The sequence below is a fragment of the Onychostruthus taczanowskii genome, unplaced genomic scaffold (assembly GCF_017590055.1).
Source record: "Onychostruthus taczanowskii isolate IOZ18803 unplaced genomic scaffold, ASM1759005v1 scaffold75, whole genome shotgun sequence".
Classification (NCBI taxonomy): domain Eukaryota; kingdom Metazoa; phylum Chordata; class Aves; order Passeriformes; family Passeridae; genus Onychostruthus; species Onychostruthus taczanowskii.
The window spans coordinates 4,050,611-4,078,127 of NW_024505339.1; the positions used below are offsets into that span (position 1 = coordinate 4,050,611).

Sequence of the window (27,517 nt, forward strand, 5' to 3'; positions counted from 1 at the left end):
ATTTTTGCCTGCCAAATTTTCATTTTTGGCTCAATTTTCTTCCCATATATTCAAAGAACAGCACCACATGGGATCCTTTAAACAATAGATGGGATAACATAATTTTTCAATTGCTCTTGAAAAGGTTTTTAACCACATAAACTATTCCAGGGTTCGCTAAGAAGTTACCATTGCAAATAATGTAATTGTTCCAGACTAAATTCCTTGCATTCCAGAAGAACTTTTGAAGCAAAGAGCATGACTGATTTGGGATTTTTAGCCAGCCTCTTTATGGTAATACTTAGCTGAATGTAAATTTTCTGCAAAAGCTTTGCTTTAAAAAGAAAGGACCAAAGCCCAGAAACACTCCTAGCTGCAGAACCAATACTTAATGCTAATGACCCATCAATCTCAACAGAAGGAAAATAAATATTTAAAAATCAGGAAACTGCACATTTTATTTTAAACAATAAAAAAAAAAAAGTGAGAAAAACAGTAGACAAAATCTGGTGAACCTAGAAATATATAAGGTGCAAGCAATAAATTCTGGTTTTCCTCTTCTCTTTTGTGAGCAGGACAAGGCTGTTACTTGCCTTTGGAATGCAGCCAAGGCTCACTGTCCTGTACCACTGAGTCTCTCCTTAAAGATGTGTGTGACTTCTGCTTCCTGGGCTTCACCTGCAATTTCAAACACAGGGTTTTTTCTGGTAACATGTTTACTCATATCACCTGAAACATTCTTGTTGCATTCTTCCAAAGGTGTCATTGCATGGTTTGGCCAATGGAGACTGTTACCCAACTCTCCACATGTAACTTCTCCAGGTAGAGTACGTGGGGGAGATGAAATCTCCTTCTTGCTGAGGCAGAGGGCCCCAGTTCTGCAATTTTCATCCCCTGTGGGTGCAATGGAGTTTAGCCTTAACAACACACAAAGCCACTTCCCAAATCCACCTTGTTACTGAGCTTTTTTGGATTAATTGAATCAAGCAGTGGGTGGTTAGGAGATGAACTACTTTGGGAGCAGGGCCTGTGATTCACTGCCAACCCCCACCACACAGGGCACAATGGAATCCAACTTCTTTGTGGCCAGTAAAGCAGCAGACCTGGGGAGCAGCCCTTCAGAGGGCCTTTTGGATCTGCATTCTGATTCTGTGCTACAGCCAGCTTCCCACACACCAGCCTGTTTCCACTGGATTCACACCACATGCAGACTTGGCCTTGCAAGTCCAGAAATTCAGTTTATCTTTTTAAAGACTCTGGGTTTTGTAGAATTGGCTTAGCTCTTGTATGAAACAATAGTATCTTGTATCACTCAAAACAAAAGGAATTATCTCTGTATTTATTAGCCAAACTTTCTGTGACTACAAAGCTTTTGGGATCACCCTCTTCCCCGGTGTGATCACGGCCCTGCCCCTTTAACATCCACAATGAGGGACTTGCTGGAGTTGCAGGGACTCCCCCAAAGCTGTGCCCTTTGTACAAGTACAATGCATGTAACTGGGTCTTGTCCTGACATGGAGCTGGGACACAGTTAGGGTAACTCAACCAGCCTCAGGATCTGGGACTAGTGTCACAGATAAGGACAGTGATAATTACATTCTTTAAAGCCTTGTGAAAATAGATGCCTCAGTTGAGGTTAAAGTGCCCCAAGTAAAAGAAGAAAAAATAAAGGCAAAGACACAGAAAGAGTAAAATCTTTCTACATTATCAAAAAAATAAGCAGGGAAATTTACATTTGGAATTTGAGCACCCATAAGCACAGAAGTCAATTAACCATAAGACCTATTAGGAAAACAGATTTAATAAGCTTGTTCTCCACTTATTTGCTTTATTTTCCTCAAGGAAAATGAAAATACTTCTTTTCTCCTGTTATGTTATGTTAGATGTGTTATGTGAATTACTTCACTGCTCTCTTTGCAACCAAACAACCCCAGCCCTCCTCAGTTTCCTCCTGGTCTCCAGCAGCCACTGTGTGTTCACATTCACTGCTTGCCCCTGGATGTTACTGTTCAAACAAAACCTGCAAACTTCTTTTTTTTCAATGAGCCTGCAGGATTACATTTCAGGCAGAGTGCAAGGTGACAGCTACTCCACCTGTACTGACACAGCACACACTCTCCAGGAAGATGCATCTTCCATTCACACGTGTCTGCTGCATGTGGTGCTGATGCTGAAAATGCCCATGTTAGGCTTTTAGGCCAAATAAATTTGATAAAAAATCATGGGATTTTAGGAGCATTATTTCTGGAGGAGCTTATTCCAGAAATAGTCTCTGCTCACCTGCGTCACTGATTCCTTAACACTGCACTTGTCTAACATTCAACCACCAGGATTGCAATTCAGGACTTCTGGACTCTGCTGTTTCGCTGCTGCAAGACCTTTTCCTCTGACTGAAAACTGCTGCTAAACCTCCTTTAGTTCTTTTAAGACTTAGCTGAGACATGCTGGGAAATCCTGGGAGATCAAGGCTATAAGAACTACAAGTGAGTAGAATTAAATGGGACATTTTGGGAGGCACAGAGGAAGTTACTCAATTGTTTCAGGTTAGAAGACATTCTATTAGATACTACATAAACCTTCACCTCTGTCAAGTCCAATTACTGTCCAGAAAAGAAAGATTAAGTAAGAACTACACCTATAAAGCTAGTACAGCTCTAAATTGAAGAACAAGAAAGGAAAATAAAAGTACAAACCCCTTGAGAGTTCTTATATTTTTCAAACTACATATAAAACCCATTCAGAATGTGAGCTCAGGAGTTCAGATAGAGACTTGGAAATGTTGCAATTCCAATAGTCAATATCCTGTCATCCAGTCTATGGACGTGATGAAAGTAAAATTATGTTCATCCCTTAATAAGCACTTGTAGGTTCAGCAGATATCAAGCTTCTTATTATCTTACTTGCTTTTTGCAGCAGGAGTGGTGCTGCACTGAGTTTGATCCTTGACCGACCAGAATGTGTCAGAGTTTTGCCTCAACATGAATAAGATGAAATTAGCTGCTTATGTGGGTGCTCTGAGGTACCCATATGAACACACACCAGGGTGGAGTTTCAAGAGCTCAGTTCCTACACTCAGGACTAGATTTTCAGGGAGGTTCATGCACTGAATGCTTATAACATCCAGCTACTTATAAAAAAGCCTAAGAAGGAGCTAAGACATTTGTAAATGTACCTCAAGTGATAGATACTTCATCCTTTGATCACCTGCCACTAAGTCAGCAATTCTGCGAGCAGATGACACTTCTGGGTTCTCCACATTTCCATGAAGAAAGCCCTGGATGTCTCAATGTGGGAACACCAAAAAGTTGTCTTTTGTTTAAGCCTCCTTTATACAACAGCAAAGACTGAAAAAATTTACCTCAACTGATCAAAAAGGGCAAAATTGAATAATTTTCAAAGACTCCCTATTTCAGGTTTGCATTTGGTCTAAATGAGCAAAATTTTAATGGGAAATGCAGAATCCTGTGCCTTGCCATACCATGTATTTTGGCAGCAAAGCTTCAAAGACAGTGACAACAAGTGAGATTCAGTTTTAAAGTGACTCATTTTAGGGTATGCAAGCCATAAGAAAAGTGAGTTGTAACAGATCCTGCCCTTGAAAGGAACTGGTGTTGTAATTTCTACTCCAGCTCTGCCTTCTGTGATTTTACATGTGCTCAAATGATGTAGATCTACTATTTTATTGCTACAACCTGGAGTTCAGACAAGTTCTCCCAGTCAGATGGAAGGACTAAAACCCATCAAAGGACTAAGCCTCCATGAACACAGCCCAACCCTGAGGGCTGGGGAAGGGACCCCTTGGCAGGACAGGCTCCTTCCACTGCCCAGCCAGGTCATTATTGGTGTGACAAGTGTGACAACTAAAAACAGGCCAGGGACTAATACACTGATTTCCATGCCAAGTGTGTAATTTACTAATAAAACTTCCTGATTGTTTGCAGACAAATCATGACTTTTGAGGGTCATTTGGCCACGAGGATTTGTGAACCTTGGGTGCTTCCATCCCCTTCAGGGTGCGTCATCACCTCAGCGATGTGGCACTCAGTGCCACGACCGGGGTGACAAGGCGGGGATCGGTCTCAGGTTGGACTCGATGACCTCGGAGGTCTTTTCCAACCTCTGTGATTAAAGAGCAGAATTTGTTGGTGTTGTTTCCTCAGTAATAAACATTAGTTATGCCTCCGGGCTGTAGGCCTGGCGATTTCTGCCTTGCCCGCGGCTGAGGACAAGCCATCATCACCCTCGCCGTGTCCCCAGTCCCTGTTCCAAGCTCTTGTCCCCGGTCCCCAGTATCTGTCTCTGTCCCTGTACCCCGTTCCTGGTCCCTGGCCCCGGTATTTGGCCCCTGTTCCCCATTCTGGCGCCTGTTTCTTCTCCCTGCGCCCTGCCTCTGGCTCCCGGTCTTCGTCCCAGTCCCCGTCCCTGGTTCCGGTTCCTGTTCCCTATCTCTACCCCCAGTCCCTGTCTCCGTTCCCAGTCTCATTCCCAGTTCCAATTCCCGGTCCCTCCCCGCTCGGCAGCCGCAGCCGGTCCCGTGTCTCACCGTGGGCGCCTGCGCGGGGCTCCTCCTCCTGCTGCTTCTCCTCCTCCCGCCCGTCCTCCCCTCCCGCCGCCGCCGGCCGCTGTCAGGATGAGGCGGAGGAGGCGGCGGCCCGGCCCGGCCGCTCCCGTCTCTCTGCCCGTGGCGTAGCGGTCCCCGCCCGGAGGAGGCCGCGGCGGTGCCGCCCGCCGAGCCATGGCCCAGCCGGGCCCCAGCGCCCAGACCGAAGGTACCGCGGGGGCGGCGGCGCGGCCTGCGCAGCCCCGGGCTCGCCTGGGAGCCGCGCCGGCCGCGGGGCGAGGGCGGCGGCCTGGGCGCGATCGGCCGGGCAGGGTCCGGGAGCCCTCACGGAGCGGGGACCCGCCGGGAGAGAGCGGGGAGCGGCGCGGGGAGCACGGCTGGGGAGGCCATGGGAGGGGGCGGGAGGCAGCGCAAGTGGATTTTTAGGCTGTGAATGTGGAGCAAGGGCGGCTCCCGGTGCGGGGATAACGCTGGGAGGACGCTCTGCTGCTGGGGAAGGGGAGCCCAGCCTCGATGGGACGAGGCCTCCCCGCCCTGGCAGGGGAGGAGGGGAAGGGTGGCGGTGTATCCAGGTAGACATTGATCCTCCGGGTGGGACGCCGTCATTGATTTGGCCACGGCGGGGGATGTTTGGCTGTGCTCGAAAAGGCACCTCGGATGGTGCAGGTCGGGATGTGCGGTGTGAACAGTGCGTTCCTTTGCTGGAAAAGACAAAGAGAATAACAGGTCTTCTCTCAAGGTGGTATGTACCTGTGCAGAAGGAAGCTAAGCTTTCCCTGAAGGTTCCTGCTGTGGAAAGGTTATTTCTTTCTGGTTTCAGAGGAATTGTGAACGTATTTTACCTTGGAAGAGGTTACAGAGCTGCGTGCATATAAAAAAGTTGTAGGTAATACTCAGCTTGGGAGGTGAGGTTGAAGGGACAGTGTTTACTGTATGGGATGTGTGGGAAGGGGTGATAAAGCCAGGAATTTAAGTTGAGGCTGGTTGTAATGTAGGTATAGGAGAACTGGAGGGATGTGCAGAATCCTGCAGGATTGGTGCTTACCCAGCCATTGGACTAGGCCGGGGCTCTCCTCTTTTAGAGAACATTTGAGTTTCCTTGGGGAAGCACTCTGTTAGAAAAGGGCAATGATGTATTCTTAATTGTGCATGTCTAGGGAATTGCGTGGGCCTTTTTTTTTCTTTTTTTGTTGAGTTACACCAGAAAGTGCTTATCCTTAGGGATTTCAGCCTGCCTTTTGAGAGTTTCAGTGATGAAGGTGCTTAGGTTGGGGGGTTTTCCCTACATTAAGATCAGTCATTGCTGGCTTGTCCTTTGAGAGCACTGAGGAGAAGGTGAATTTCTCCTGTACTTCGTGGTGAATAACCATTGTTTATTGTTCTTCTAAGGGCTGCAGAACAACTTCCAGCAAATTTTCTTCTTGGCTCTCACAGACTGCAAGTGTGCAGGGGAGCTGTGCAGTGTACAAATGTTTGCTGCCTCTTGACCAGGAAAGGTAGCTGTAGGTTTGTAGTGTATTAGAAGATCCATGTTGGATGTATTTGTGTTGTTGCTTTTTAAAAGGAAGGCAAAAAGGTGCAGATTAATTGAGTGGTTTGATAGGTTGGTGAAACCTGTCTTCCAGGGGTATGGATTGCTGTCTCTTTCCTGCTCCTTGGCTGTGGGGAGATGGGGATGCTGTAGAGGAGACTGGCTGGAAAGTTGGATGGGTTCTGAAAGTGGTTGCTGTGTCCTACACTAAAGAATTGGAGCTCCTGAAATGGCTCCTCTCCCCATCCTCCCTTGGCAACCATAAGGACCAGTTTGGGTTTCTTATCCACTTCGTTGTTCTCACCTGTGTTGATTTTGTTTGTAAGTAGCTTACCAAAAGTGTGCCTTGAAACTGTTCTGTTTTAATGTGGAAAAAAATTCAATAAATAATTTAATATCTTTAGTTGTGTACTGAATTTATTCCTTAAAGGAGTGACATAACCTCCAATTTAAGATTACGTGTGACAAAATAGAACTGGATTAGTGTGTTCCCCTAAGGAAAAATAATGGCTTTTTATAATTACTTGTATTGATTTTAAATAACTTATGCATTCTTTACTCATGCAAGACACATCAGCTATGATTTGTTTTGTGGAAAGCAAGTATAAAACTACTTTTTCTGCTGTGGTAGAAATAACATATGGAACAACATGAGAAGAATTAATGTAGAAACTGTCTTCTATTCTAAAGCCTGCACTGAAATGAAAATGGGTCCAAGAATAGGGGAAGGAATAGTGCAGAGAAATAGGAAAAGAATGGGCGTTGTGTCCTACTCTGGTTTGTACTTTGGATTAGTGGAGACATTAATAACCCTCTAATCCAATGTGTGGAGTAACAGAGTTTCTATATGATAAGAATCTCAGGGAGGCCGAGGGCAGCCCTTGGCTACTGCTGGAGCTTTGTGCTGGGAGCTCATCATCTTGACCTGTGCTGCAGGTAGGTGTGTGCTGCCTGCTGATCCTCCTCAAGGGGCTTTTTTTGGAGAGGTTTTAATTTATGTGTGTTGTCTATGTTGCTTTACCACAGCTGTAATGTCTTATTTTTCAAAATATTTTTACTTTGACTATAACGTTCAAAATTCAAACCTCTCAGGCTCCCTGGGTTTAGTTTGGATCTGGGTGCTTGCCATCTCTGAATGTAGGGTTGCCAAACAAAATGTGTTGGCATAGCTTTTCCCTATCAGAATGCTCAGGATTTAATTCTCCTTCTCATTTCTGGAAAACACTTCCATGAAGGAACTGCAGTAACATAAAACATTATTTCTTCAATACTAAAGTTAATTAGAATGATAGGCCAATTATTAAACTCTTCTTACTGCTCTAAACTTAAACCATTAGTGCAGTCAGACTGATAATTAGCATATCCATTGATACTGTGCCGTGATAAACTGTTAATGGCACAGTCTATCAAATATTTTAATAAGAATTTGCTGGCAGAAGGAATTGATCCAGTATTGGAGTAACTTAGGCCAGTAAAAAGTGTCAGTCTGTCAGCAGTGGGAGGCAGTGCCAGCTCTCAGTGGAGAGAGCTGCTCAGCTGTAGATGGAAGATTGGAGGATGTTGCCATATTGATTTTGGTGCCACCAGCAGTGCCGTGATCTGCATTGTGTCCCTGTGTCAATAATCCAGGATCCCAGCAAGAGCTGGGACTTGCTGTCACTGTCACACATCCCAGGACCAAGTGTTGCTGGTGGAGAGGTCAGGGATGTCACAGAAAATTAACTAACAAAACCTCAGGTGCTTTTATATTTCTAGTTATTTTCCTTGTAAGTATATCACTTTTAAACAAAATTGAAGGATCTAAAAGTGCTGTTACTCATCTCCAAGCTAGGTGTGGTTCATAGGGGACTGGCCATGAGTGCTGATGTTCAGCTCTGCCTTGTTGATGCAACTGTCAAGTGTCAGACTCTTATCTCTTGGGGATTAACTTCAAAATTGTTGGTACTTTCCAAGAGGCAAAAAATTGCTTCCCTCACTTTCTTTTTGCTCAGTCCTTGCTTTATTATTGTTCAATAATTACTGATATTACTATGTTTTTAGCATATTATTACTAATATACTAAAATGCATTTTAATTAAAACACAAACATTCACACTTATTTTTTTAGGTTGTGTATTTTTGTGTCATTTCAGTGGACAAATAGGGAATTTGGTTTCAAAAACAAAACAGACACCTTGAATGTACATGTTCCTAAGGAAATTTTGATCTGCTCAGCAGGTCAGTTTGCTCTGAAATGGGAATATCCATATTTGGGGTGTCTGTTTTCCTGTTGAAGTCAAATTGCAGATCTCCTAATTTTGCAAAGTACCCTGACCATGTTCTTTATCATTACCTGTTGATCTGCCAGGAAGCACAGTGAATATGCTTTGACCTGTGGACTGACTCTTGCATTTTGGACGCTGGCAGATGTAAATTCTTTGCCCATTTTTATTGCATCTTGGCCACTTCACCATTGTCAGGGAGAAGATGGACTTAGTAATGTGTTTTCTTCCCTTCCTGGCCTGGTGCCTCTGGATGCTTAACTGCTTTCCCATAGCCCTTGGTGGGTGGACTGGATTCCCACTGTGAAACTAGTTTGTATGCACTCCCTTGAAAGTGATTGAAGAAGGAATTTTGTTTTAAAACTTTCAAGAAGCTAAACCAAACAATTTCTGTCATTGTGGGAGTGGACCAAATCCCATAGGCTTCATTATGGGTGATGGTTGACTGGCAGACTTGCTGGGCTTTTTATTAAAAAGTGCTTCTCAGATGTGAAGTTTTCTATCCTAAATTGAGGTATTTTAACTACACTCTTTTCTTCTTAAAAAATACCAAGTATGTAGTTAAAAAAAAGCCTGAATTTGAGATTATAGCTTTACTCTGACTGAAGTCTTTCAAGGTAAGAGCTGGTAACATTGATAAGCAGCACTTACTAACAAGGCTGCAATGAAAGCCATTGTGTGTGTGTATTTCAGAGGAACATCTTGTGCATCAAAAGTCTTCTCAGTGGTTCAGCCTTTACTTACAGAGTTGGTTTTAGTGTCTGATTTAGTAGTGGCTGAGTTAATGGTACTATCCTCCACAAGTTATTCTATAAATAGGATAAGCATTGTGTCATTTTAGTCATAGTATAGTCAGTTAGGCATGATGATGAATTATCTCTGGAAAAATTTAAATCATTTGATATTTTTCTGTAAATTGGCATAGGAAGAACGAGTGAGCAGTGTACCCTTGGTTAATATTTCTGTGCTATTCAGAAGGAGGAGGGGTTTTTTTACCTGGAAAGTACCTGGTGCTTGAGAAAACTTCTGAGTTGTTCTGTTGCTCTGCAAGCAGTGCCTGTAGTACCCTAAGAGTGCAGAACTGCAGCATGACCACTGATATAAAGAGGAATTATGTGCATGTATTTTTTTTCCCATTCATGTCTCCTTCTGTCAGCCACAACTCCCCTTGGCATTCAGCTGACTTGTGGTGGCGCTTCCCTCCTTCCTGTTCCTATCCTACATTTCTCTTCCCAGGCCTGGCTCCTTCAGTACAATGAAGAGGAAGAATAAAAGCTTCTGAATCACCTTTTATGTCTGTTTCCATCTCCTCTGGCAATTCCTGCTCCACACAGCCAAGCAGCAGAAACGTGGCCTTGCTTGCTCTTTGGTCTCAGGTTTTTGCTCCCTCCCTGGTAAACACCCAGTCAGTCATTTTGGCAGTGTCTTGGGCAACTTCTGCTCTTCAGCAGGTCCTCTGCTTTCCTCAGCCTTCCTCCCCAGACACCACCTCAGCTTCTTTAATATTGTTCTCCTTGCCTTTTGCAACCTCTTGTCTGGGGGTATCCCCTGGACCTTGCCCTTGTTTTGGCAGCTCCAGGCCTTGCTGTCCTCGGTGGGATCACACCAGTCCCTCTATTCTTCCTCTTCTGGAGAAACTCACATGACTGTACAAACTTCCTCAGTGAAAAATGGCTTTTTCAAACAATATGGCTCCCTAGCTATGCTGAATTGCAGCTTTTTTACTATTTTTAAAATATATTTTTCTTTATTTAAGAGCTCTCCGGGTTCTGTCACTCAGGAAGGAAGATCTCATTGTACTTTACTCTTGGTATACAGACCTGCTTTGCAGCCCTGCCTTATACATGTCCAGGTTCTGAGTGGTTTTTCAGAACAGATTATAGAATTTTGAGGCAGTGAACTTCAGTTACCTAATCACAAGGTTGGCTGACATCTAATTCTTTAATACCTTGGTATCTTTATAAACTGCAGTAGGTAAGTGCCTCACAGATTGCAAAAAATTCATTGCTGGAAATTAACTTATGCCTCTTGGAAATAGAAGTAGAAAATAAAAGCATTCCATCTTTTGGCTGTCAGAGCAGTTCTGAAAGTTGGTATCAGTTGAGAAGAGGACAGGAAACAGCAGAGCTGTGATCTGCTCCTTTGGTTCTGGGCAGTTAAGGGCCCTGTCTTGTGTATCTGGCTGGGTTAGGGACTGAAAAATAACCAGAATCCTGGAGTAAAAAAAAGAAAAAAAAAAGGCAGTCTGATTTTTAGTTTCTTAATAAGCCAGAAGCACTTAATAAGCCTTACTGTGGTGAGTCACACTGAGAAGAAATTTAAATTTGGGTGGGATTTTATTAATATTTATCTTGTTGTATTTTGTGGTTTTTGAAAGTGTTTTTTGGTAAAGCTGTGGAGCAAAAATGCAATAACAGAAGTTCTACATGGCAAAGTGAATTGGAATCAATAACTGGAATGGCAATGGTAGCATTAACTGTGTGTATTCCAGAGGGAATAGCCTGGAGGAGAGAGGGAAGGATTACCTGGGGATCAAACCAAACCAGCATTGATTATAATGGTTTTCCCATGCCTTTAAGCCAGTGACCTGAATAGACTGTGTGGTTTGTATTGTATCTTCTGCCAATACACGTTTTTAGCTTGCAGATAATTGCAGCAAGGTTTGCAATGCTGTTTAAATGGCAACAAAGGAGAGGAATATGCACAGCAAAAGGAGAAACAGCTCTTTCACCGTTTTTGATGAGTGTTTCCTGTATAACTGTTTATCCCTCACACCCCTGCCTTGGTAGGGTAACTTTGTATTTGCATGGCTGGTCACCATTAAAATACTGCCCAACAGAAATGATTTATTTTCATCTGTGCTGCATCAGTGCTATGCAAAATAGGAGGCAGCACCATGGTTGGTTGCTTTAAAAAATAACAAAGCAGTAACTTGCAAACAGTAAGGCAGATAAAACCACAGAGTATAATACAATCCTTACATCTGTGTGTTCAGTGTCGTTGCCTTAATCTACACAGGAAGAAACACAGAGGAGTGCTAGAAGTTATTGGTCAAGCAGTAAGTATTTTAACTATCTACAGTTAATTTTTGTGTCCAGTATCCTTTAAGAAAATTGTCTTTCCTAAGGCTTACAGGAGTTCATATTAACCTCCCATTGACTTCAGGCACAAGAATTGGAACATTCATCTTACATTAACAGTAACCTGTGCCAAAATCCCTCTGATACATTTTATCTGTGGTGTTACTTGGTTTATTTTGGTGAAGTACAAAGCATAAATTTGGCTCTGTTAATTCAGGTCATCTGACAGGCTGGCATCTTTGTGTCATATGCTGCATCTTTTAAATGTTCTTTTAAAGATTGGTTTCAAGTAAGGTTTTCTTAATTGCCAGCTTGCAATGTCTGTTTGTATCTTCTCCCATGTGAAATTAATGGGAAAGCAATTAGGCAAACTCTGGGTTCTGTGCTTGAGTGACACTTCTAGCTGTGAGGATATTAGAGCTGTCTGTCTGGTCTTCACAGCTTCTGTTGGACTCTTAGATGAAACTGGAGATAAAGATGTTAAATCTCAAACTGGTGCTTTAACTCCTGATGTTACAGAGTTAAATTTGTTGGAGGCACTGAGGATTACATGTAGCTGAGGATCCATCAGGAGGGGCTGTAATGGCCTGTTACAATGTCTAATCTAACTGTATTTGCTTTCAAGTAAGAGTAAATGCGAGACTAATCTTATTGTGGGATAGGGACGTTTTCTGATATATTTTTATCTACAGCTCTAGGTTTTGTACCAGTCTAATCACTTCTATACTGGAAACTGCAGTGCAGTGCAACTCTTTCAGCTGCATTTGTTCAAAACCTGAGTGTGTACAAACACTGGTGGGAAACCTGAGCTTTGGAATTTGCTTTCTAATACCAGTTAAGTTTGTCAGCTTCCCCTGGAGAGTCTGAATGGAAATCAGGATTTGAAAGAGGTCATTTATCACTTAAAAATGTCAGTCATCAAGTCTTTAAAAAGTAAGTTCTGCTGCATGACTACACCAATCTCAGTAGCCACAAGGGAGAGTGGGGGACAGAAGGAAGGCCAGACTATTTCTTTTGGCAGACAACAAGCACTTAGGTTAAACTGATAATCAGACTGTACCCATAGGCTGTGGTTTCGTGTTGCAGCTAAGCCAGTCTAGAAGGTTGCTGCAGCTGAAAGAAGTGTTCCTGCTCTCTTCTTGCTGCTCCCACAGTCGTGTTTCCCTCATTTCCTTTGTGCCAGCTCTGCACATTGGACTCATCACTGAGCCCAGTTCAGCTCAGTCACCCAGCTGAGAACTACTCACTGCTGAATTAATTAGTTTAATTTAGTGAAAGACCTGATAAGCATTAGAGCTGGCATAAAGGAAGGGTGTAGACCACACAGTAATAATATGAGAGTCCAAGGGTATCGTTCTGGCTTTTTTTTTCACAGTTTACTCTGATCTGTGTGTTCATTGCCACGTGTGTGTCAGACCTACTCTGTGCTCAGCCAAGTGCTAGGTGTGGTCTGCTTTGGACCTGCTTTGAGACTCACTCCCCTCCCACCCTCCAGCTTTTTCCTCTATCACTAATGACGCTGTCACTTCTGTCAAAAGCTCCCATAGCATGGTGGGATAAAAGGCACATGTGCTCACAGTGAGGTGGGAGTGCTGAGTTACCCTGTCAGATGACCACCAGTACAGAAATTGATTTTAAATTATTGTAACTGCAGGCTTAGTCAAGCCTTCCCATTCTGTATTGCTTAGACCCCTGGAATATTTTAAATTATTTGAAAATTTCATGCTGGAGCAGGATTTTCTTCCTTTTTAACTGTTCAGGAATTCATGTAGTTGACAAGTGATAGCAAAAAATATGAATATATAGAATCTCAGCAGTATTTTCTGTCAAGAAATAAATTCTAGAGCTTGGGGGAGTACTAGTCTGTTGTTCTCAGGGAACCTATTAAATTGCTGTAGAAACCTTACTCCAAATAATAGGATCTGTATCCTGTTCCTTATCAAATAAAGATGTTAATTGTCTTTTCTTTTTATTACTTGTTATACTATATTTATCATCACAATGTCTCCATACATATATCTAGCAACAGGCTATTTTCCAGGCCGTTTATTAGATTTATATCCTTTAAGTGGCTCCTCTACAGTGCCGTTTTTTCATGCCTACAACCTGCTGTTCTGGCAACTAAAATTTTAAAATTACTATTCCTTGAAAATAAGTTTTTACCTGTTCTCTTTCCCAGTTTATTCTCTGTATACCAATTTGAGTAGCCAAATTATATAGCAAGGGGTAGGGAACCACAGTGGGAGAGAAATCAGATGTTAACTCCCTTTTGTGGTGCTTGTTCACGTCCATAGCTCTTGAGTTGTGTATGAGTTGCTGCTATTTCTGAAGTTTTTCTGGTACCTGTGAAATTACTGTAGTGCTGTCTGGTAGCTGTGCATGTGGAAGTGAGTTTCCATGCTCTTGTGATTATTTCAGCTTTCAAAAATGTCCATAAGGATGCCAATTTGCTTTAAATGGCAGTGTCCTCATACCTGTAGCAGTGGTAAATTACAAAAGCCATTGCCTGTATAAATTTCACAAACATTGGTTTCTTTCTGGTTTCTTCCACATCACCTTCTTGGTCAAGCTATATTTCACTTTTGTTAGCTTCCTTGGAATTTTAAAGTGTGTCAGGTTATCATTAATTTGTTCTTTCTGCTCAGAAACTGGGAAGCAGAGTACCTGGGGTGGTCTGCAGCCTGAATGCTCTCAAAGCTACACCTCAGTTCTTGGCCCCATGACAAACAGCAAGACAGCACAAGATCTCAGACTAGTGGTGTCTGGGGGAATTTTGGAATTAATGTAATGGTTTTCTTTTATATATTAACTTACTTCTTCAAAGAGAACAATGCACTAGGGTTGTTTTGTGTTGTTTTGTTGGTTGTTTTTTCCTGAGAGTTGAGTCATACTTTATTCCCATTTTTCTGCCTGAAGAGGACAGCCTTTAATAAATCTGTAGGCGAAGTGATAAACATATAATAAGGTGTCACAGGGATTTTTTTTTCCTCCCACTGCAAATGAGTCAGCAATTAAATTATCTTGAAAGAAAATCAGTCTGTTGTCTGGGTTTAGCAAATGTTTACATTTTAAGAGAACGGTTATATTAGTGGTGCTCAGAGTGCAAATTGTGTAGGGGGTCTCCTGTAAAATGAAATGCATTTCAGAATCTCTCCCTAAATGGCTCTTAACGAAATATTTTTATTTCATCAGAACAGCAAATTCCTGCTGGTTTACTAAAACAGACAATATCCTCAACTTAAATTTTCTTTTACTGGGAAGACACACCGAAAACCTCACTGTCAAGTGGAATTGCCACGTGTAATCCAGTTCTGGGTTTTCTGATTATATCATACAAATGATGAGACGTGGTAGTGTGGAAAAACTTGGCAGAAATATTCCTGTGTAAATATGAAGGTTCATTCATATTTTCAGTCTTGCTCTGGTCAGGAAGACTTATGTGACTTGACATTTTTGGGGACTTGTTTTCAAATGCTGTGGAAGGGAATAGGTGGCTGTGCTGGAGGTCTGGTTCCAGGCTGGAGGAGCCTCTGCGCCTGCTTAAAACACCTTCTGTTGGTGTTAATCATGCAGGTAATGAGGAGGGACGGGCTGGTGAAATGAAAGGGGCAGGGACATGTGTGAAGCGTTTGACAGCTGCATTGTCTGAGCTCAGATGTGTGAAATGCTGAAAAAGCTTTGCTGTGCCTGCAGGCTGTGGAGATCTACCTAGGCTGGCCTAGAGTGGCAGCCATGTAATCCAGCTGTGAACCCTCTTGGAGAAATGTGCCCGGTTCTTGGGGACTTCACCTTGCCCAGTTCTGTGCTGCCATCACCCTGCTCTTGTTTGCTCAAGCAGTGACTGGTCTGAGTAAATGCCCAAAGCCTGTAAAGTAAATAACCCTCTTCATAAATCCAAGGAGACACTGAGCGTTTTTTTTGGTTTTTTTTTTTTTTGGTTGGTTTGTTTGGTTTTGTTTTGTTCTTTTTTCCAAATGGATCCTCCTGAAAAAAGCAGGTATAAAAAAGAAAAATTGTTAAAGCAAGGGCAACAAGATGCAAGCATTTATGCAGCAGGGAAAATGCTGGTGATTGTGATGAGATTGGTAACTCTGTTCACTCCATTTTGTGTCATTTTAGATGAATTCAAAGTTCACCAGACTGTAGCTTGCTGTTGACTTTTGCAATACTCTGATATGCATTCAAGCTTAGCAACACTGTGTTTCTGAGGGGATTCACTGGTGGCAGCAGCAGGACACAGCCAAAATCCTTTCCATAGGATTCCATTAATGGTGTTACCTGGTTGACTTTTCCAACTCTGTGATTCATCCACTGCTGCCCTATTTAAATTATTCAAAGAACTGATAAAGCAGAGAGTGTGGTTGATTTTCTTGGAAAAAAAAGGCGAACAACTGTGTTTTCCTGAAATTTCTGGATTACTTGTTCTCCTCACCAAAACACCAGTGGCAGAGATGAAATAGAGTGAAAACTAATGGTGGTAAAGCTTCTTGTGCATTAAGTTGGGACTAACGTGGAGAAGACTGCACAAAACTGAGAGTTCTGATGGCAGACTAGTTAAAAGGAGAGAAGCAGCTACTGTGGTGAGCAGGGATGTACAAAAAACCAGGCTATAATGATGGAGGTAGGGGACTGTTCTTGGAAAGAAATTATGCTTTTGGCAAATGAAAATAAACTCTTGGAAAAAAAATTCAAGCTCACTTTTGTCAACATCGACATCCACGTTTAAGTTCATTCCTGTGATACTTGATGTGAGTGAGCAGTGTTCCATTGCAGTCCAATGTAAATAATAGTTAACTAAGCATAAATTTAAAACTGGACTTAAGTTAACCTGAGGTCAGAATTACTAGTGTATAGAAGAGCTTTACTTGTCTCATGAAGTGGGTTTACCTGACTGGAAGTCAGGTGTGATTTTCCTTTACTGAGTGAAATGGAGTGCCATGAGATGGAGATCTGGACCCCAGGAAGCAGCTGCCTGCTTTTGTGTCCACGAAAGAAGATGAAGGAGGCAATAACAAAGCAAGGAAGTAGTTAACACATTGTGAGTGGTGTGAAAAGGGAGAAAAAGCGGAAAGTGGAAGTGGAAAAAAAATGGGGAAGGAGAAACTGTGTGTTTGCCTTCTTTTCCTTGTAATTGTGCATGAAGATGTTTGCTGTGCTGTTGGGGAAAATGACTTAGTTGTTACTGCATGTGGCTGTTTGTCTCTGCAGGTTTAGTTAAGCCATTTAAAGGACCTTTGTTTTCTCTCCCCCTTTTGCTTGTTCTCTTCTTGTGGCTGCCTCATCCCTGGAAGTGTCCAAGGCCAGGTTGGACAGGGCTTGGAGCAGCCTCATCTAATGGAAGGTGTCCCTGTACAAGCCAGGGGTTTGTAATGAGATGATCTTTAAGGTCCCTTCCAGCCCAAACCATTCTGTGATTCTTGATTGTATTATAGAAGAGAGTCTTCCCATTTATTCAAACATCTAAATTTCTTAAGATTTTAATTACTTTAATTTAGTGATGGCTTTTCATTTCTCTCTAAGATCCTTAATGTAGGATGTCAAACAGTGTTTAGGATAAAAAAGGAAAATAAAGAGTAGGAATAGGGACTACAGAGATTACAGGCTGTAGTGGAAAGATGTTGGTCATTCAGTTTCAATGAAAAATGACATTACTTTCAAACTTTAATAATATACTGCACACTTCCACTTGATGTTAATAGAGTATTTATTATGTGTTTAGATGTTGGTAACATGCAGTGCTTGGCTGAATATTTTTCATCCTCCACTTGCTGATTTACTGTAATAAATATAAAGCTTCTGTAACAGATATGATGCAGCAAGGCTCTGATCTGCATGGTGATACCTGCATTTGTCAGCAACACCAAGTTTTTATGGATTTAGCCTTAAATTGGTACTGGATTGTTTGCCTGTGAATGTTTAGTCAATAGAGAACAAATTGTGGATGTCAAATAACCTTCAGCTGCACAATCAGCCAGAATGGCTGGATGAATGCAGCAGTGTCTGAAAGCTGCGCTGCCCGAAATGGGGAACTGCCTGAGCTCCTTCTGCAGAGCAGCTCAGTGCTGGGAGCAGGTCCTGTGCCAGGCACAGCTGTGGGGCAGAACCCCCTGCTTTTCCCCTTTCTGGGGTTGAGTTCCATGTCCTGTGCCAGGCACAGCTGTGGGGCAGAACCCCCTGCTTTTCCCCTTTCTGGGGTTGAGTTCCATGTCCTGTTCCAGGGCTTAGCTGTGGGGCAGAACCCCCTGCTTTTCCCCTTTCTGGGGTTGAGTTCCATGTCCTGTTCCAGGGCTTAGCTGTGGGGCAGAACCCCCTGTTTTTCCCCTTTCTGGGGTTGAGTTCTCCTCATCACACCCGGTGAAATGCTCTGAAAGGGGAGCTGTGACAGTCGGAGGTGTTTGGTGCCACTCTGAAACAGAAGGTGGCAAGTGAGAAGTCAGGGGTCATTCTCTGCCCTCAAATAAAACAAGTGTGTGACCAGTGAGCCTGAGCCATTTGGCCAAGTAATTGAAATGCTTCATGCTTGCAAATGCAAGTTTGAGAAAAGTAAGTAATTATTTTCTTCCTTTTTTTTCCCCTCCAGTTTGATCTGCTGCTCTTGGGTATCTGTGTGTAAGGGTAAATGTTTCTTGAAAGAAAGCAACCCCATTTCGTAAGTCAGGAATTGCTGCTGTTTAACGTGCTTATTCAAAGAACCATAATCTGTTCCTTTGCTTCTGAGTGCCTCATGCAAACAGCTGGGGTTTATTGGGGGTTTGTGTGGTTTAAATTGGGGTTTATTGTAAGAGTGTGTGTGTGGGGGGGGCTGGTTGTTCTTTTTTCATCAAATCCTGTTTGAGTAAAATAAAGAAAAGCTTTTAGCAGTCTATGTGAACGGTCTGGTGGCAGACAGATTAAAAGTTTATGTAGTAGCAGAATTGTGGCTCCAGAATGATGTCACAATAGATGAAAATTAGTCCTCATAGAAAATAGTAGAAAGTCATAGTAGAAACTCACAGAAATAAGTATTTTTCCATACTTCTGTCTCAAGCAATGATGACAACAAAAGAAGGGTAGAAAATTACAGAAACTATGTATTTTTTTGTCTCCAAAAAGTTGATTGTACATGTAGTTTTTTTTCTGCTCTGTTTTCATATTTCAGCTATGTTGGACTGAACTCTTGATGTCATGTTTGATTCTTTAAATATCAAGCAGAAAGCTCTATGGCATTAATTTTATAAATAGACCTGGTACTCAAAAATAGTCTTATTGATAATCAGCTTTGTCTGTCTTAGTTCTGGAATGATCGCTACATGTTTGTGTAACTGGAAACTGTCATATATAAAATTTAACTCTTTTTGGAGCTGATCTGTGGAACAGCATATAAATAACTAGTCACTAAGAAATGTATGTTTTTCCTGTGTTTTCCTAGAATTGGAATTTTGCTGTGCAGTGGGTTAACAGAAAGCTGTATCTTTTTTCACTAGAGTTTCTTTTCATGTATTGCAGCAGTTTCATGGTTCTCCTGTAAATCATTGAGCCTGCTCTGAAATAGATTTTGCTGCCCTTCTTTTGAGTTCCTCTCCCTGGTTGAGGCACATGATGACATTCACTGTGCTTTGCTGTAATGTCAGTGCTCCACAGGAGATGGGGATCCCTGTGTCTGACCTGGAGTGTCTGCAAAATCCGTGTTGCCAGCTAGAAATAAAGTTAGTGATTTAATTGGCATCTATGACTCTGTCATCTGTAGTCTTTTTAGCCTAATAATCTGTGAAAAAACGCTATTTTAAATTGTCGGCCAAAAGAATTTCTTCTTAGGATTTTTTTAGTTTGTAAAGTTTTCCCAGTGCTATTTACAAAGTTAAGAAACTGATAGGGTTTTTGCAGTTTCTTTAGGGTCTCTGTTTGTTTCTTGATGACTTAGGGCCCTAAATAGGGAATTAGGTCTCCACAGTGCTGCTGTGAGGAAATACAGAGCGTTCCGTGCCGGTGCCGTGTGTGACCCCGGCTCCGGTTGCAGCCGGGCTCGGCTCCAGCAGCGCTGCCCATCCCGGGCTGTGTTTGCTCTGGTTAAACATTGATAGCCGGCACTGCAGCTTGGGAACGGCGCCTGGCAGCCCGGGCACCACCGGCTGCAGATGGACGGCTGCTTCGGGGCTGCCTTTAAATTGATAGCAACTGAGTTTGCTTTTTGAGCTCTGTTAATAGGCCTGGGGTGAGTTGAGCCTAAATTCAGAGTGAAAATTAAGTGATAAATGACAAAGGCCTAATTGGAAATCTATGGATGAGCCCATTTCCTGCCATTGACTCCAGTGCATGTCCAGGTGGACTTTAACCTGTGCCATGGAGCCCGAGGGTACCTGAGCCTGGCAGTCTGGGCTTGGGATCACAATTGCATTTTGGGAAGTGTCTGTGTGGCTTTTGTACAAATTGTACCTCTGAGGAAGAAAATAATTTCTTTGTGAAATTAATCACTTAGCAGAAAGGTGTTAGTTGTTAGGGTGTCTCAGAAAATAAACTTTCATTTGCTTTTACTTCTTATCCAGGTGCATTTGAGGGGGTTGATGTTGATCTTTAAAACCTGTTGTCCTCAAGTTTATGCCTTGTCTCACTGCAGTGGGGATGTGCTGAGCTCTGTCCTGAGCTGTATATGTAGCACAGGTGATAAAACCACTTTAAACTTAGTATAGAATCAAAAGAACAATGTTAATGCACAGTTGCAGTGATGGATGACCTGCAGTTGAGATCTTAAACTGCTTGTTATTTTGAATGCCTGCAGCTGGCCCTGACAGCTGCCAGAGCTCAGTTGTGGAGGGAGTTGATTATTTAGTTATTTATTTATTACTTTTTAGACATAACTGCCAGGTTGCAGAGAGGGGGGAATGCTGTAAAAATGTAAATATTTAAATTTCATTTCCTTCTTGGTGACTCTGCCCTCCCTCTTTCTGTTTGGGTAGGAAGATTTCAAAAGGATGAGTCTGTTGTTTCCCCTGCTGAAAGCACTTGAACATTCTGCTCTTGGGGTGTCCACTTGCCCTTCCAACCTCAGTAGAAGCAGCTCACACCTTCGGAAGAAGTACAGCTTGGTTGCTTTGCACTTTCTGATGGGAGCAGCAGCACAGCTGCTGCTGTCTCTCTGCTGAAGGAAGATGGAAAGGGATTAAGTAAACAAGGAATGCTCTAGTCATCTTTGAGGGCAGGAGAGTTGAGTCTACAGTTGATTTAACTTTCAGGATTACTAACTGTAGAATGAAACAGTTTATTTGTGTGGTCTTCAAAAGAGTGTGTGCAAGGTGATTGATGCCCAGACTCCTCCTTGTTCAGTTGGAATGTGTGCTTGAGGCTGCAGGGTGGTACCTGTGGATGCAGAGCTGCCTGGCTGGCCCTGGCACACAGCTCCCTTAGGCTCTAGTGCCTCCAGGAGTTTCCCTTGAGGAGCTGAAGCTGAGCTCAAGCCCAGCTTCTCAGGCCAGCACAGCTGCTGGTGGGGCGTGGAGCAGGAGGTGCCACGGTGGCTGCGGGCTCTGCATCGCTCTGCACAGGACTGCGGGGAGTGGAAACACAAGCAAACCCTTTCCTTTGCAAGACTTCAGCAAGAGATCAAAGGCAACCCTTTAACCTTGGGAAGCGTTTTTCCTACCCAGACCTGGTTCCACATGTGCTGTTTCATCCCTGGTTTTGATCCAGACTCTCTCTGAACTCACTTGAAGCTTTGCTCTCAGTGTCTCTTTGCTGCGGATTCCTTTCATTTTCTGGAGAACACTCCTGTGCAGTTGGCTTTGAACTATCCACATAAAGATCTGTCACATAAGGAACTATCCCCCCTCTCTGCTGGCCAGAAAAACCTATGTGTTTGTATTTAAAGTGATTTAAAAAAAACCCCAAATTAGGATTTCTTTTTAAAAAGCGACATTAAAATTTCGTCAGTCTTATGTCTGCATTTCTCTTTTATTCAGTACAGAGCTGAAGAGATTAGGTGCTGTATTTTGTGACACCATAAGCTCTTATAAACAGCAATCAGTAAAACATAATTGTGCTCTTAGATGGTCCTTTTGTTTGTGTCTGCTCTTAGTCTACGTCATCTGGTACCAAAAATAACTGGCCCCATCTCAGTGGCATTGCCCATCCAGTGTTTTACCACTGCAAGCTGTAGAGCTGACTCCAGCTGTTTGTGAGTCTGAATGTTTGAATGTTTGATACTGAAGTCGTGTAGCCTTTGGAATGTTTTCACTACTTGATTGTGGTGGGAAGTGTTGGATGGGCTACACAAACACCTCTGATGGATCAATATTTTGTGTATCTAGTCTGTGCTATATAGAGGCTGTAACTGAAGTGATTCGCTTTGCATAGCAGAGTTGGAACATGCCCACAAAATGCTTTTGCAGAACACACAGAGACTCATATAGAAGAACATTTTTCCCCCAGTGCATTTCAGCAGAGAGATGTGTTTTTTTCTGGTTCATCAGTCTTTTCTTTCTATTTCATATTTGAATTCTGAGGTGTGCAAGTTTAAACTGCCACCTACAGCAGAAGTTGAGGTGCAAAGAAGTTGATATTGCACATGCAGATAGGTTGGTGGTTGTAGGGGGTCTTTATAGCATCACACAATGGTATCGTAAGGGGGTTTTTCCAATAATAAGCATGTTATAACAATCTTGTAGACTTCCTACTCTTCCTTCTTTCGTTGTACCACCAGATGAAGGACTGATGTGGTAAATTAGGGAAAAAAGTGATGTATGTGCCCCCTTGAGGATTTTTACCTGCTGAAAATGAGGAGGGTTTGATCTCACAATCAATTAATTCTCTGTAGGTTGTGGTCATCCTCTGGCAAACTTCTCCAGATGTAATCTGGTTCATCTTTTGGTTAACATGCAGAACTGAAGACTGGATTGATAATGGCACCTAATTTTTAGCTCACAGCATTTCCTTCCTGTGCTTTGCCCTTTCATAGCTGTTAGCTGAGCTGCTGTCACTTGGCTTTCTTTGACCTCAGCCTCTGAGCGCTTGGTGCTTTATTGCTCAGCCCTCACACACTTCCCAGGGGAAAAAACCATCACCAGAATTATTTCTATTTCTTCCTTCATTGTATATACCAAATTGTGGCTTTCTTTGGAAGATTGTTTTCTGTAGAACTCTCTGCCATGTTGCCTCTAGTTCCCTAGAGAAGTTTAATTATAATTTCATGTTACAGTCTTAAGAAAACCTACCTTTCTTTGTGCCTTACAGGACTGGCTAGTTTTCCTCGTTATCATGGGGCAGCAGCAGAGCTAATGAGTAAAGATATTTTAAAAAGAGTAAGCCCCAAACCTCAGCCTTGCAGAATGGGATGTCTGGATAACTGTTAGTGACATACCTTATCTTCTGCTTTATTTTTAGATGCTCTTCTACAACGGGTAGCAGAATTGGAAAAGGTCAATGCAGAATTTCTGCGCACAAAGCAGCAACTTGAGCAAGAATTTAATCAAAAGAGAGCAAAATTTAAGGAGTTATACCTGGCTAAGGAAGGTAAGTTCTTAGTTCTCTGAATTATTCTGAAATTTATTGAACTTCATCTTCAAATAATCCCTGTACAAAGCATTGTCTTTTAAACAGTTATAATAAGAATGTAAGAGATTCAGTAGGTGACTATTGAGCATCCTAGAATGAACTTTAGAATTAAATTTAAAGATATGCCTCATGGAAAGGAGCCAAAGCAACTTGATGTCCATGCAGAAATACTATTAGTGAGTTTTAATACTAATTTCCTGAATTCAGGGTGTGCTCTCTGAGCAGGAGCTGATCTGGTAAATGGAAAGACATAGCCTGGATGCTGTGCTGTTTCTACTCTGTGGCCTTTTTTTATGTAGCATTTATTTGTCTTAAATTTCTATCTGAGGTAGGCTGTAAGCAGGCAAATGTTATAAAAGTTTTAATACCAGCCAAGGGCATCTATTTCAATAACACAATTTATAGGAAACTTTAAATCATATGAGCTCAAATATCTGATGAAGGATCAGAGAGTAGAGATAGCTGTTCTGAGAGCCAGATTGATTTATCTAATTCTGATGATTTTCCTGTCTTTAACATATGAAAGCAGAGCCAAAACATAATGCATTAAGACTGCAGCTGCTGTATAAGCTTATGAGAGCAGAAATACAACAGGCATAATGAAGACTGGATCATGCAGCAAGCCTATTTACTGGTGTTTCTAAGGCTGGATGAAAGGAAATTTAAGATACAATACATTACTGATGAGATCAGCAATAATTCTCCCATTTTGGTACAGTCAAAAAATACAAAATAAATTGTGATAGGGCAAGAAAAAACACCCCAACTTTCACAGCTACTGAAGTGAAAGGACATCAGAGGAGAATATACAAGCAATTACTTTTTTTTACCCCCTGCAAAGTTTTTTCCCCTCCCTGTCTCCAATACCCTCTCCTAAATGTTCATTGGGGCTGTTGGGACCCACCTTTAATGCTGTCATTTGAAAACTAAGAATATTAATGCTACAGAGTTTTGTTTTGTTTTTACACAAGGATTAATGTCCTTTTATGTATTTGATTAGCTTGGGATTCTCTATTCTCTGTCACGGTGAGAGCACCAGGATTGATTCAGCTTTTTGGCCTTGAGGGAAATACATGGAGATAGCTTGGTGTTGGTTATATGCTGGCCAGATGTTTCTGCTAAAAGGGATTGCCATTGAAGCAGGCTATGTGGGCATAAAACACATATTTTGTGTTAGTGCTTTTGGAATTAATTATATATGTCTTCCAGAGCTGTTTATTTCAGATTAGCCGAGAACTCAGAAGGATAATGCAAAGTTAGTTTAATTTCTGTTTATAGTTGCAACAATTAGAGAAGTCGTGCCTGTTCCATTGAATGTATCCCTTTTCTTTGTAGAAGCTCAGTTTTACCAAAGTCTTTAGTAAAAAGCAAATTAGGCTGTATATTTTTCTTGTGTGGGCTCTCTAAAGTGTCACAGAGTGTTTCTGTTTAAGAAACATGAAGTGTTCCATCCAAATTGAGAACCAAGTTAGTCCCAGAAATGGGGGGAAAACTGTTTTCCAGTCTGTTCATGCCTTTTCCAGATTCATTACCAGAATTAGTTAAATAATAAGAACTGATGAAAAGCACAGTTTACTTTCACAAGTATGCTGATCCTAGTTGTATCTAGCGTCTGCATCCATAAGATGCTCCTTTAATAAAGGCAAGGGCAAGCAAAGTCAAGAAAAAGCATTGCCTGAAGAGACCTGCCAACATCTGTTCAGTCATTACAGGTAGATGTTTTAATACCAGTGCTTCCTTCACTCCCTTCTGTTCTTTGCCATAGCAACTGGGGCTACACTTCAGGTTGAACTCATTAATCCAGCTAAATGTATCCAATCCTCCTTTCAGAGGACCTGAAAAGACAGAATGCAGTGCTGCAGGCAGCCCAGGACGACCTGGGCCAGCTGCGCACCCAGCTGATGGAGGCCCACGCCGAAATGGAGAACATCAAGGCCATAGCCACAGTGTCAGAGACCACCAAGCAGGAGGCCATCGATGAGGTCAAGAGGCAGTGGCAAGAAGAAGTGGCTTCCCTCCAGGCCATCATGAAAGGTAATAACCAGGCAAGCTGCTGAGATCAGCCACCCTGATTCTTTAGGGATTTGTGCCTGCTCTTCTTCAGAGTGTGGATAATTGTTGTGGCTTGGGAAAGCTGCAGAAGGGCTGGATGAAGTGTAGCTCCCAAGGTTGTGAAAAGGAGCTTGATGGGTTTTTTATTGTCAGCTTGAGGACAGAATTTAGAATTCATGGCTAAGGGAACCTCATGTATATGCAAAGCATTTTTGAGGGACTGTGAGTGTGATGCTTCAGCCTTCCACGAAGATAAGTATAATGCTTGTAATTTGACAAGTCTGCAAACAGCTTTAAGCTGCCAGCATGATTCTCTTCTTTCCTTCTGTGTGAACACAGTTCTGCTCTCACACAGTCAAGTGTCCCTCCAGTACTCACGTGGGCCTTCCCCCAGGGTATTGACTGCACATGTTGCTCTCTCAGTCCTGGGTGGTTTTTTTTCTTAATAGTTCTGATCTCTTCCTTGTTATATTTGCACATTGCACAGCTGCTGACATTTCTGACACAAAGGAAATGAACAAAAGGATATGAAGTGGGAACAGACTATTGCCACAAATGTCTGTTTTCTTAAAGGTTCACAGACAGGATCAGACTATCCTGAGCCTAGAGGCTGTCAGCTGTGGGCAGTTTTTCCATCACCTCATTGTGCTTTTCACCCAGAACAGACAAACCTTTATGTATATTGAGTACACAAATGTCTGTTTATTTATGATCTGCACAGATACATGAACCTGGATTAAGGCTCAGCTGTGCCAGCTGCTGTGCCTGTGTAAACAGGCAGCTCCTGAGCTGAGATGAGTGGTGTGAATTCTGGGGAAATAGAAGCTGTGTGAGAGGTTTGAATTTCTTTGCATTTTGGAGTACCTTTTTAAGGCTCTATTCATTTGTTTGGATGATGTACTTGTGTGCTGCTAAGTAGGCTATTAGTCATGTACGTTACCTTGAAATTAGGAGTTGCACAGTTTTTGCGAGTTGTTTCTCTCTGTTCTGTTGATGGTACTAATTGAAATTTAATTTCAGTTCTTTTACTTATGTATTTGGGTTTTGGGGCAGAAGTCTGAGGGAAGGGAGAGTTGTCCTAGTTTTAATTAATTATAGTAAATCATTGAGAGGTTGGGGATGGAGTTCCTAAAGCTTTGTTCTTTAACTTACATTGAAAATAAGTTTTGAAAACGCTGTTTTCTAGAGACTGTCCGTGACTATGAGCTGCAGTATCACCACAGGATGGAGCAAGAGCGAGCTCAATGGAGCCAGTACCGAGAGAACATGGAGCGGGAAATTGCAGAGCTAAGGAGGAGACTGTCTGAAGGCCAGGAGGAGGAAAACCTAGAAAATGAAATGAAAAAGGTACATTGGAAAGGAGTTGCTCAGTTTCTGTGTGAGGATAGGCCCGTGAGGTCAGGCATGGGTTCATTCCTATGGCTGCTGTAATTCCTCAGCAGTTCACACAGCCTGGTGCTGCCAGCTGCCAGCCTTTGTTCATGGAAGTCATCATGACCTAATCCATTTAAAGCCTTAAAAGCTTTGTTCCTAATTATGTGCATTCAGTGAGAGAATTGCACCTGAGAAGATGGTAAAGTTTAGCCTTCAGCTTGTAAAAACAGGCAGTCTTGTCAAGGCACTTGTCATGATGTCAAATGAGCTCAAGTAAAACCACGTTTAGATTTTTCTGGATTGACCGCAGTTCTATAAAGATTTCTTTACACTTCTTTACTTTTACTTATTTTTCCAGCACTTAAAAACTTAAAGTGCCCATTAAAACCTGAGAATATCTAAGATGTCTTCCCTCTTTCTCTAAAGTAAGCCATGTTTGTGCATCACAGTACTGCTGCCTCCCTAGGAAGGGCAGAACCTCGCTGTCACAGAACAGCAGGCTCTAGATGATGAAAAATAATTGCTCTGGAGTATGGACAGATAGTGTTGTAGTTGTTCAAAGATCTGTGACTAAGAAAAGTTCATAGAAGTAGATTGAGGTGCCTTGTCTTGAGTTTGGATTTTCTTTTTTATTTTTGTTGAGGTTGAAGATTTAGTGTTTCAGACAGGAAGGAAATTGAACTGGTCATAACAAATCAGTGCTTTATGAAAATCTTTTTATTATTTTATTATAATAGCTTGCATTGTCATGGATTTCTCATCTCAGCAAGCTTACCTTACACCAAGCTTCAAGGTGTTGTAACAAAATTTTAAAGTAGTGACTGAACCTATATTTAATAAAGAAGTAGGCTAACATCTGGGAATCTGCCACCTCGCTGCATGTCCCTGTTCCTGCTTGCTGTCAGCAGAAGAAATGCAGTATGGAGAAACATTTTAGCTATTTTACTGTGTTGTAGCAGACAATCAGTGTTAGTGTTGAATTCTTTTTCTGAGACTTAGGAAGAGGTTCCTGACTATTGCTAGTTGTAGTTGCATTATTGCTGTGGGTCTGCTCTTCATGGAGCCCTGATTTCAAAGGTAAGAGTCAGGGTAAAGCCTGTTCTAATCCCACTGCAATTGTAAGACATTTACTGTTTTTAAGAAAAGGTTTTAGTAT

General features: G+C 42.2%; 1 protein-coding gene across 2 annotated transcripts in view; it reads left to right on the forward strand.

The window, feature by feature from the left end:
* Positions 1–4,577: 4,577 nt before the first annotated feature.
* The window catches only part of RABEP1 (rabaptin, RAB GTPase binding effector protein 1), a 47,340-nt gene continuing 24,400 nt past the window's right edge, over positions 4,578–27,517 (forward strand). Inside the window, exons 1-4 of one of the 2 annotated variants that reach the window (XM_041422875.1) lie at positions 4,578–4,748; positions 22,765–22,893; positions 24,766–24,969; positions 26,174–26,334. In XM_041422875.1, coding sequence (XP_041278809.1) covers positions 4,715–4,748; positions 22,765–22,893; positions 24,766–24,969; positions 26,174–26,334 — 528 coding nt within the window. In that variant the 5' untranslated portion in view covers positions 4,578–4,714. Of the gene's footprint in view, positions 4,749–17,875; positions 17,956–22,764; positions 22,894–24,765; positions 24,970–26,173; positions 26,335–27,517 lie in introns of those variants that run through there. The other variant, XM_041422876.1, reaches the window with a different exon arrangement.